Here is an 11,262-nt window from a genome sequence, read left to right as displayed (position 1 = left end):
TTTTCTTTCGCAGAGGAATAGTGAAAACAAGAAGGCAGAGCGTTAATTAATCCGAACATAAGTTGGATAAAAACAAATGATCTGAATCAATTACTTGTCTTTTGGTTTTTTTCATTAATATAGTCTCGGTGAAACTGTAAACTTTTACAGCTAATAATAACATGGTAAAGATCATAGACGCCTAATTATTTCTTTAGTGTGTGGAGGACAGAAATATAAGTATAAAAGTAAAATGCTTTATTTTATGTACTTTCAATCATAAATATTTTTCAACAGAGCTCCCTGACTTTCTACTCTGCCCAGTGAAAAATGTAAAGTTTAGAGCAACACAAGTTTTACCTGTTAATTTTGCAGCCCATTACACTGTAAAAATGATTTTTCGGGATATTAAATATTAGTCATTAAAGTCTAATCCAGCTAATTAGTTTGTTATTGTAATTCAGCTACGGCCATTTTCTACCAATATTTACCGTTTTTGTTCTGCCTAAATATTTTCAATAAAGTTAAGCCTGTTGCCTATTGGCTCCTTTCATCTGTTTGGCATGTCTAATTATAAATGGTGTTTATGGTTTGTATTAGAAATAAAATTATAAACTGAATAAAATATAGAAACCATCACAAGACTTGTAGCTACGAGAGTTTGTGTCTGAGTGAGACTTAAATTTGGTTAATCTAGGCGTATCACTCATGCTAATGTCAAACATGCTAACAAACCGAGCTTTAACTTATACCGTTCAGTAGCTATTTTTAAAATTAGGTTGGAGATGCAACATTTACTTTGTTATTAAACTTATATAATTACTACTCAAATAGATAGTTGATTTGCCTACGCCAGTTTAATTACATCCACTACTCTATTTTGGTAACGGATCTATCTGAAGATTTCCATTAAAATTGACCTGCTTTATATTTGTGCAGTTTAACATTAGCTACTTTTACTTTTTCTGTCCAGTAGCAAACAGAAAAGCGCATGTTTTTATGTTAAATTGCAAATAAATGAGTGAACTTAACAAATGTTAATAACGATCATAAAACAGTAAGTTTTTGTGTTATAGGAAGAAATTATTACTGTAAGTTTGTATCCACCTTTAGCTAGTTAAGTGATAGCGCTAATGCTAAAGGCAGACTTGCTAGAAAGCTGATCTTTGTAAACCCAGAAGCAGATTTTGCCGAAAATTAGGGACAAGGCTTACATGCCACTTTGTTAGAATAGATTTAAGAAACTTATTTCTGAAATACTTCAAACCCCATTTAAAAAAAAATTTTTTTGAAGATACTAATTTAACATAGATTGAGAAAACTAGCAAAATCATTTTTGGAAATTATGTAGAATTGAACATATTTACTTTAAAAAATTGGTTGGAATTTGAAATTGTATATATATTTTTTTGTTCTTAAATTCACACCGTATTTGCTTGCCTTGCTTTTAAATGTGTAAAGCAAATAGCAAAAGATTGTCAATATTGGCTGCACAACTTAATCGCTGGCTGTTTAGTTTATGGCTACTGTAATACTGTAATGTTTACAATATTACAGCAAAGATGCGAAACAAAGAATTTGTGAAACCCAAACTGCATTATTATCATTATTTTTTTTATTATTAAATCATGAAGTAAGGGAATGAAGAAGCATAGGTGCAAAACTGGTGATGTGGATTATAAACATGGATCAGATTACAGTTGTTCCAGCAGGTACCACCAGTTGTCAAGTGTTGGTGATGCCAGCCACCATCAGAGCTGCGGATCAGGCTTTTGTGTATTTTTAGAATCATGTGTCTTTTGGCTTACACAGTCCTATTGTGTTTTTGTTATTATGTCTTTTTTTAATCACTACGTCCTGCATTGAAGCATTTAAAGATAGTACTCATTAGATTAAACAGAATTACGTAACGGGGAGAAAACAATCCCTCTGATTCTTCTGTCTTTTTTTTCCCTTGTTCATTTCCGTTTCTCAGGAGTGCAGTGTGTTATCGGAGACTTGTAAACCTGACATGTGTTCACCGAGTGAGACGGTAAGCTGACTCCTGTCCCAGCGGTGTCCAGTATGCACGCTGTTGCATCACAGCTTTTAGGCAAGGCTGATGTTAGAGGCAGCTGTTGCCACCCTGCTGTTGCAGCCATGCTGCTCCTGCTGCTTCTTGGCTTCATTCCCACAGTGGCCCCTTGCCCACCACACTGCCTTTGTGCCAGTGATATCATTTCCTGCAGTGGGAGCAATCTGTCCGCGTTACCCTTTGGTCTTCCAAGCTACGCCACGAGGCTGGACCTGAGCCACAACGCCCTGAGAGTCGTGCAGTTGGACTGGGTTTCCCAACCGTTTCAGCGGCTCACCACACTGGTTCTCAGCTGGAACTCCATAAGCCAAATCGAGATGGCCGCCTTCACTGCGACACCTCGTCTCCTCCATTTGGACCTTTCATCTAACCAGTTGAGAGTTCTGAACTCATCCGTCTTCAGAGGGCTGACAGAACTTAAAGAGCTGCTCCTGATTGGAAACCAGATTACCCAAATAATGCCGGGGTCCTTTAGTGATGTCAACAGTCTGCAGAGGCTCTACCTCTCCGCAAACAGACTAACATCCTTCCCCCTGGGACTTTTTGAGGACCCTGGTGGACCACATAACCTGACCTTCCTGGATCTGTCATACAACAAGCTGTCCAAAGTACCCGTCCAGAGCCTGCTGTCTGTCAGCCGCCATGCCGGAATATATTTGCAGGAAAATCCTTTGCTGTGCGACTGTGCATTGATTGCTTTGCTTGAATACTGGTTTTGGAAACAGTATCGCCCACTGGTGGATTTCCAAGTTGGATACCAATGTAGAGGCACTGCAGTTCGAGAGGTTAATTGTACACATCAGGATTTGTCAGGCATACCTCTGGAGGCACAAAGCTATCGCACAGAGCCTGGCGATTGGCTAAGAGTACCCTGTCCTGGATTAGGTCTTCCTGTCCAGCAAGGGTTGATTGTCTTCTGGGTTACCCCAAGAACAGCACTGAATTCCTCAGCAAGTGATCCGAGTTCTCATCTGTCGGTTTTTCCCAACGGCACGCTTGAAATCCAAGGAGCGCTAATGGAAGACTCTGGCATATACGAGTGTGTGGTTGCTCGGGGACGCTACTACGATTCAGGTGAATCTCCAGAAGCCAGGGTCATGGTTGGTAACTCAAGTGTCTCCTCTACCACGGGCTTGGCTCGTCGCAGCAGCGGTGAACATTTCAACACGGCGTTCACCACCCTTGCTTCCTGTGTGATCAGCATCATACTGGTCCTGCTCTACCTCTACCTCACGCCCTGCCAGTGTCGGGAAAGTCGGGGCGGTGGCTCCAGGGGCTGTGGCGCACGGGCCATCATTCTCTGTTCGGACCCCAGAGAGGTAGAATCAGGACAAAGGCGTGCCAACGGAAAGAGGGTAGCTTTCTTAGAGCCTCAGGCAGAGGACTCGGATATTAGTGTCCCAAAAACACCGGTGATGACATTGGACCATATTTGCACTGAGGGAATTCTCAAAAATGGAAGTAGGACAGTGGGACACACCCTGACAGACACTGCTCAGGAGGTGTAGTGAGGGAAAAGCACCTTCTTAACAACATTGTACTCTTAAAAGTCTTATTTTGTGTATTCAAAGTGGAAGGGGGAAAAAAAACATTTTATGTAAAATGTGAGTTATGTGAAGTAGCTTGTCCATTCTGGGTTGGGGAATTTGTCTCAAATGCAGTCCTTTAACAGAGTAGAATTTAAATTATGTCTATTCTCTGTGTGGTGTCTGTTCTATATTCAGAGTTCATATGGAAATGTCCCCGTTATCTCTGAGAATCGTTCATGCATGGATCACAGAGATCATAGAAACGTGGGAGGGCTCTTTAAATTGGGCCAGTAGGGATATTTTCACACCTGACTGATGAGTGGAGTTGGAGGACTTTATCTGTCTACAGTGTCTAGCATGTGTTCTGGATAAAATTATAGTTTGTCCTTTTTTGTTAACTTTGTTGTCTCATGGAACTTGTCATTTTAAAATGTTCCTTTGGGTTCAGCTATAAATGTTTAAATTTGTCAAATCATCAATCAAATTTTTATATCAAAAACATCCCGTAATGACCCACAAATTACTGCAGTTTTTAAATGACCATTTCAATTATTTAAGTAAAAAATCTCTCCGAACCAGCCAGATCACAACCCTAAAGGTGAAAAAGTAAACGCCCCCTGAACCTAATAACTGTTGTGTGACAACAACTGCAATCAAGCATTTTCAATGACCTGAAATAAACATAGAATTGTTTTATTCAGCCATATCGGAAGGTTCTTGAGCTTGAACGACCTAAGATCATGTGGCAGAATCTCAATCAGATTTAAGTCCAGACTTTGACTAGGCCACGCCACGATCCTACATACAAACTTTTAAGAGGAGGACTCACTGGTACTTTGGATCATTGTTCTGTCCAACCATAAAATGGTCTTGAGTAATGATTAGCACAAGGCGGATCCAGTAAATTTGAACTAAGCTCTCCAAAAAAAAAAGTGTTAAACACAGAAAGTTCATTATTTTACAAAGCATGCACTTATTTTTCCACATAGGACCAGTTTGTTTTAAATAACTTTCCTCTTTTAATAAATTAACTCATTAGTGGGAAACTGGCTTTGCATGCAACGACATTATCTTTGATATTAGAATGAGCTTGATGGTCTGAAACACTTTTGGGTGGCAAAAAAAAAGCAAAAACTGAAATGGGCACATATTTTTCATCAGCACAGTTTTTATGTACGGTCACTCTCAACTGGAAACCTCATCCGTTTTATTTTATGCTCTGTCCATTTAACTCAACTAGAATTCAGCGTTGGCTCAAAATTACACACAAAGCAATACATGTATTATGTTCACATAAAAGTGGGCCTATTGACTCTTAAATGACAAGTTCAGTGAAAATTGTTGCTTGGAAATGTTCATGGTAATGTGGGACTGTGATGCTCGGTTTGCAGAGACACAACGCTAAAACATGTAGGAGTAATCTGTTCTTGCTTTGGTGTGAATATGATCATGAAGAGTGCCTTTTATGAGAAACTCAGAATTAGTTTCAATGCAGTATAGGTTAGTGGGAACTTGTCCTGAGAAAAGTTGATGGAGATGAAACAGAAGCTGTGTTTCAACTACAGATGATCAGCTTCCTCACAGACAAGTCTGTATTTCCACCACTCAACGTTGTTGTCGTTTCGACTACAGAGTTTCTAGCCTAGACTGTTGATCACTCCTTTGCTAAGAGTTTTACAAAATGCTACACGCCTGTGTTCATGTGCAGAACAAGACGGATATCAGACGATAGAGATATCATCGCTACAGCCAAATCAGTGGATCACATCTTGAACTCACTGGCAAGAAAAACAGCAGAAATGCACTTTTGCCCATACAGTAGAGAAAATGACTATTTGTGAGAAGTTTGAGGAGGCAACACCTCAGGAGTGATAGTGCCAAAGGCAGTAGCCAGGACATCAAACAGTCAGTGACGACAGTAAGTAAAAGTCACCAGACAGTGTTTGCCTTGCAGATGCATTAGACAACATAACTAGTTAGCTATTACATGTTTAAGTAATATTGTACTATGTCCAATAAACCATCAAGTAACTGAGTAATCAGAAGTACACACACTCTGCTGTGTGTCCCACAAATACTTTCTTTCTTTTAAACATCCTATTCCTAAAAAACAGCAGCTGCTAAACCCCCATTGTTTTCAAGAAACCAGCTTATGAATACCATCTGGGTATGAAATGTTGTGAAAGACGGGTGGTAAATTATACTGAGTACCAAGTTTCTGAATGGTACTCTAATTTTTATATAGATTTGATGAAGGGAAAATCTGATTAAACAATATCTGGTTTTGAGTGGTATGCCATTGGTCATTGCGGTTCGGTACACTATTTTATGGTCCAGTGTATTCAGGAGAGCTTCTCCCCAACTGTGCAGTACCACTGTCCTATGGACCTACAACTGAAGGGGGTTCAGGGATGCAGTGGTACGGCTCGGTAGTATGGGCCACTTTTACCATGGAAACAGACAAACTACAGAACAGAACTGCACCGACTCGTGTCATACTGCTCTGTGGAAACGAGGCATTATGGATCCCCTGCACTCACACAGGAAACCATACTGGTTCGTGGGCTGTCCAGATTATTTTGTAGACAACAAATCTTGGTTTATCCTTCCAATTAGTTTTTCCTAGGACCGCTGTGGATGATGGAGATGATGGAGCTAAATAAAGAAATAGTCATAGCAGAGTGAAAATGCTAACATTAGCTAACTGCAAAACATAAAAAAACAATTAGCAGAACCTGAAATAATCCATGTCTTCAAAGGTGGGAAACATAAATGTCCACCACCTTATGATGCCCTTTAAAACCATGTATCAACATCCTTCAACTGTGACTTATTTCCACTCAAAACTATCATCACAGCTCTTGGTTGGATGTTTTTTTTAAATCTCTGGTGCATAATAATTTGGGATTCTGAATCTGCTTGTTACTCAATGTATCAACAAGTAATTTCTTTTTGTAATTGAGAAAGACATCTATTGATGTTGCGCTGTTGTGGTTAGCTAAACTGGTGTTTAGTTATTTTTGGTGTGGAGTCCCAGACTTATGGCCTTTTGTTTTTTTGGTTTATTTATTTTGTGTCTTCCCTGATTTCACTTTATGTAGACACTGGCATGTCGTGTGACCTCAAGAACTGTTCACATGAAACCGATACGGGAATCCTCACAGCAAAGTCCAAGGCTTTGCTTGGCGATTTTTAGCAATTAAACTGGAGTCATTGGACGAGTCTTTACAACGCATCCTACCAACATTTAGTTTGTTGATTGGGGTTTTTGCTTTTAACATTTATTTTCCTACATTGCCTTTGGCAGTCATTGTGCAGTATAGTTCCTGTTTCAACATCACCATTGACATGAAGCATGGAGAAAAAGAAATGAAGTTCAATTTTTATTTTTGAAGCCATCAAAATAACCCAATGTAATTTTAGAAGATAAGCGTTTAAGATTAGCGATAAAAATCTAAATCTGTGTTCCGTGTCAATACATTAGAGTTTACAGACTGTTTTTTATAAGTGTAGAATGTCAACCGTTATAAATGTCATTGATTAGTCCTTAACTGTGTCCTGTTTGTAAATTAAATGTTGAACACTTCTCTGGCCATTAAAATGACTTCTAGTCATGCTAGAAATGACACCTTTGACATCAACACTGTTCATCAGCATCATTTGATTGAATACTAACATGACATGTTTATATCAGATTTTACACTCAATCTTGTATAACAATTGTCCCCGGGTTTTCTGTTTCCACTGTGCACAAGATATAGTTGCCATTAGTTGAGCTTCCATTGACCATATAATTGTGCAGGATGACATTTCAAAAATAAATTTGCTTAATGGAAACATGGCAATTTCTTGTTTTTTTTTTTCGATAATGTTTTAGTGTCAGGATGAGGTGATTTTTTTTTGGCCATATCTTGAGAGTGGTTTATTTAGCAAAACTGCAGTGGGAACACTTTTTATGTATCAGAAGTCACATGATCAACAACGGATGTTGCCACTGGTGCAACCCACAAAGAAGGCGACGACAGGAAGTGGTAGGAGGACATTGGCGCAGCATGTGTTTTAATGACTTATTACATGAACAAACATATCCACGTGTGATTTCAATTGAGTTTCTTATTTAATGGAAACACAATAATTGTGAAATTGTGTTTTTTTTTGCGCACATCTGTTAATGAAACTCAGCTATTGGCTTTAAGGTTCAGGTTATTCCAGTAGGGCAATAATCTAGTAATAATGAGTGTTGAAACTCAGATACACAAAAGGTTTTGACAAGAAAACAGAGTAAATGGCACTAAACCGTTTCAGGTTTGCCAATATTATGCAAATTGCTTTTACACCAGTTACTAGCCATACTAGGTTATCTAAAAACATGACTTATAAGGATCTAAACCAGAATATAAGCCGAGTTAAGTGTGTTTAAAGAAAGAGTGTTTTCAATATACACTTTGCCACCAAATCAAGACTTAGTAAAATATTTACCCATAAAGTCTATTTTTTTAAGTAAGATCTATTGCTTCCTGTTGATGTTCTACCTCTGATTCAGAAGGCTTCTTCAGTTCTGAACATGTTTGTAAGTAAGAAGCTCATAAGTTCTAGTCAGAACAATTACTCTAATTGGACCATTAAGGGCACTAATGGGACAATTAGGATGCATGAGTCACTGGCCATAGCTTGGATCGTTGTTTCCTGATGATTCAAAGATCTTACTCAGAGTGTCTTACTATTGGAGCCACTTAAAGCACTCGCAAACAGAGTGTCTGCATATCATAGCATGGGATTAAATAATGTCAATGGTTCATTTCTGTAACCTTAAAAGGTACATTTTGTAGCAGTGCCACATACCAAATGTATTATGTCTAAATGTGTTTTTGACTGCTCTTCATCCTGCAGTCAAAGAGCAGTCTGACTTTTTGGGCAGACCTCTAAGCTGCGGAAGATACAATTTTATAGCTTTTGAGCATAAATCATGACATGAATACAGTTTATTCTGCTCCTCCTTAAAGAGCCATGGAAGTTCAGGTCCAAACATTCAGATATTTTTCACGGCTACAGCAGCAAGGCAAACACTTGACAATTGAATATTTATGGATATTGTGGAAAATGTATTTGCCTACATCCCGACCACCTTGTTACACACACCGCTGGACAGATTCCCTGAAGATCGATCTGCATCTGCTAGGACAGAAGGAGTGTTTGGGTTCGGCCCGGAGGCTTCAGTCAGCCCAGATCACTATCACACAAATCAAAGAGATGTTTGCTTCAATGCCCTAGAGCTCACTGTGACCCACATTTCTCCATCTTTCCTTTGTCTGATCTCCAAACTTGTGGGATCATTAGCAGCACATCACCACATCTGCTAATGTTTCTCCAGCTACACGTCCATGCTAGGTAACGCTGTCCTAACAAGGGCTTCTTTTCTGTTTTATGGTCAAGAAGAAAGTAGCAAAGGTGACATTTTGTGATGATGAATGAAAATGGAATAAAATGTCTCGGTGCTGGAGGTGAGTCCAAGAACGACACGTTTGTCCTGTCATGTTTGGCCGCTGCGTTTTGCCTCGTGTGTTTTTGGTGTTAGTGGGATATAAATCAAAAGAGGCGGTTTGGGTGAAAAAAAAAAAAAAAGAAAAGTCACGTTACATCAGGATTTGATAATGACAAACAACCTTTTAGTTAACAAATCGCCTTTCCAGAAATCCTCTTACAGGCTTCTGCCGAGGCTACCGCAAAACACTGATCCTTTTGCAGCGGCTCTTCAGAGTCTACACACCCGTTAAACTGTTCGCATTTTGTGATTGAAAAACATAAGACCATTATAAATCACTTTGGCTTTTGCCACCAATATCTCAAAAACATGAAATAATCAGTTCACATACATTTACTTACTTTTGTGTAAGCATTAAATCCATCAGGGTCATTTCTTGTCTCTGGTGACTGCATATATTTAGTGCCTTACTTTGAATAGGACATAAATCTCCTCCCCTGCAGTCATGTTTGTTGATTTGGATGCAGGAAAAATAAAATCTTGCTTCATCCTCAACCATCTTGCAGGTTTTTCAGTCCAGGTTGGTGGCTTTGTGGACATACTCATAACTCCATCCACTGTGACAAAGCCACAGGTATTAATTTAGGAAGGCACACCCATATGCAAGCCAACTGTTCAGTTTTATATTTTCTCCCAAAGATAACATTTTTCTTTGAATTGTAGGGAATTTATGTCATAATATGTGGGGAAAGCTTTTTTAAAATAGTTTATTATGACCATTTGGTGTACCGCATATGGGTGACTAGTTTTGAAGAAACAAAATGTTAAAGAAAACAAATTTAGTGCTGGAATGTCAGAAAAGAAATTTTGCAAATGCCGTGAGCTCGTAAAGGAAGCAGTTTTAAGGCAGGTGCTGGACAGAATCCCGAGGTATTCCTGTTTACTTTGTCGTGACATGTTGCTTTTCACAGCTCTGTAGCGTGACCTTCTCAATGTGCTGCTGGTGAAAACACATTTTCCACTGCTATTCAGCAGATAAAAATCTATGTTGTTACAGAGAGAGAGTTTATGATCTGCTGCCCTCAGTTAGCTGACTTATTTTTCATGGATGAGAATGAAGAAAAACTGCAAATCTAAGGAGTTTTGTTTTCATTTTTTAAGCAGTAAATGGCTAACTTGTTTATGTGGAAGCATATCTAATAAATAGTAGGCATAAGAAAAAAAATGACAACAGCATGAAAACTGATTTAAATGATTAGTAGGCAGTGTGAAGATACCGTGATTGGCTAGCCATTAGCTGCTAATGGCTATGAAGCCTATCTCTGCTTTGAAGGGCTACTTTACAGTTTATTGGAAAATACTGAGATTGGATAATAGAGTAATGGTCAGAAAGTCTTAAAAAATCTTTACAATGCCCTTTGAGGACTACTGTAGAATTTTGTAGGACATAAAAAGAAAATACATGTATAGTTTAGTGAATCCCGGACTGATTGTTTCCTACAGATTCTGTAAAGCAAATGTAATTTTACAATTTATTTTAGAACAACAAAAAAGGGCAATCTTTCACCCTAGCCTGGTAAAAAAAACAAAAAAACATTGCTAAAACTACAGGCAAAACAGCGCAGAAAATTGACATCATCGTTCAAAACTTCTCCTTTTCTCTGATTGGCTGGGTAGAAATTCTTCTGGAGGAATCCAAGTGAATGGGAGAAAGTCCAGACTGCACTCTGGAATTTCACTGAGTCGAGTGAAATTGCAGTAAACATGCAAAATTAGTCGTTTTTGAATATCTACAAATTACTATACAACAGAGTAGTTTGTGTTGAGGAAAAATGATTATTTTAATGTTTAATACGGTTTAAACTTTTTTGAACAAATTTCTTAATTTTGAACAGGTTTCTGTTAGTGATTTAAAACTAAACTATTGCTGGGTAAGTATTGAAATAATGGAAAAGGAAAATAGAGATCTGCAGGAGAGCTTCCGCTGGGACCCCTGGGGAGTTATCAGAGAGGACAGGAGGCCATAAAATGAACATATGCGAGAAGGCACCATCACTTGAATCACTCTGGGAAAGAGAACTTTGGTCGGTTCACGCAAGCAAGATGAGAAGTCTTCCAAAACTTACATCTGAGATGGTGCAAAAACTGAATATAACAAAAAATGTTCTAAACCACTAACATTTAATTTGTAAGACATT

The 11,262-nt window shown here is 38.5% G+C and overlaps 1 protein-coding gene across 2 annotated transcripts in view; it reads left to right on the top strand.

The window, feature by feature from the left end:
• LOC103459638 (amphoterin-induced protein 2) overlaps nucleotides 1-7,423 on the top strand; it is a 40,737-nt gene extending 33,314 nt beyond the window's left edge. For both annotated transcript variants that reach the window (XM_008401386.2, XM_008401387.2), the window contains one exon: nucleotides 1,955-7,423. In XM_008401386.2, the coding sequence (XP_008399608.1) occupies nucleotides 2,044-3,561 (1,518 nt within the window). In that variant the 5' untranslated portion in view covers nucleotides 1,955-2,043 and the 3' untranslated portion in view covers nucleotides 3,562-7,423. The remainder of the gene's footprint in view (nucleotides 1-1,954) is intronic.
• Nucleotides 7,424-11,262: the final 3,839 nt, after the last annotated feature.

The sequence above is a fragment of the Poecilia reticulata genome, linkage group LG23, assembly GCF_000633615.1.
Source record: "Poecilia reticulata strain Guanapo linkage group LG23, Guppy_female_1.0+MT, whole genome shotgun sequence".
In the NCBI taxonomy this organism is placed as follows: Eukaryota; Metazoa; Chordata; class Actinopteri; order Cyprinodontiformes; family Poeciliidae; genus Poecilia; species Poecilia reticulata.
This window is presented reverse-complemented; position numbering and strand designations above follow the sequence as displayed.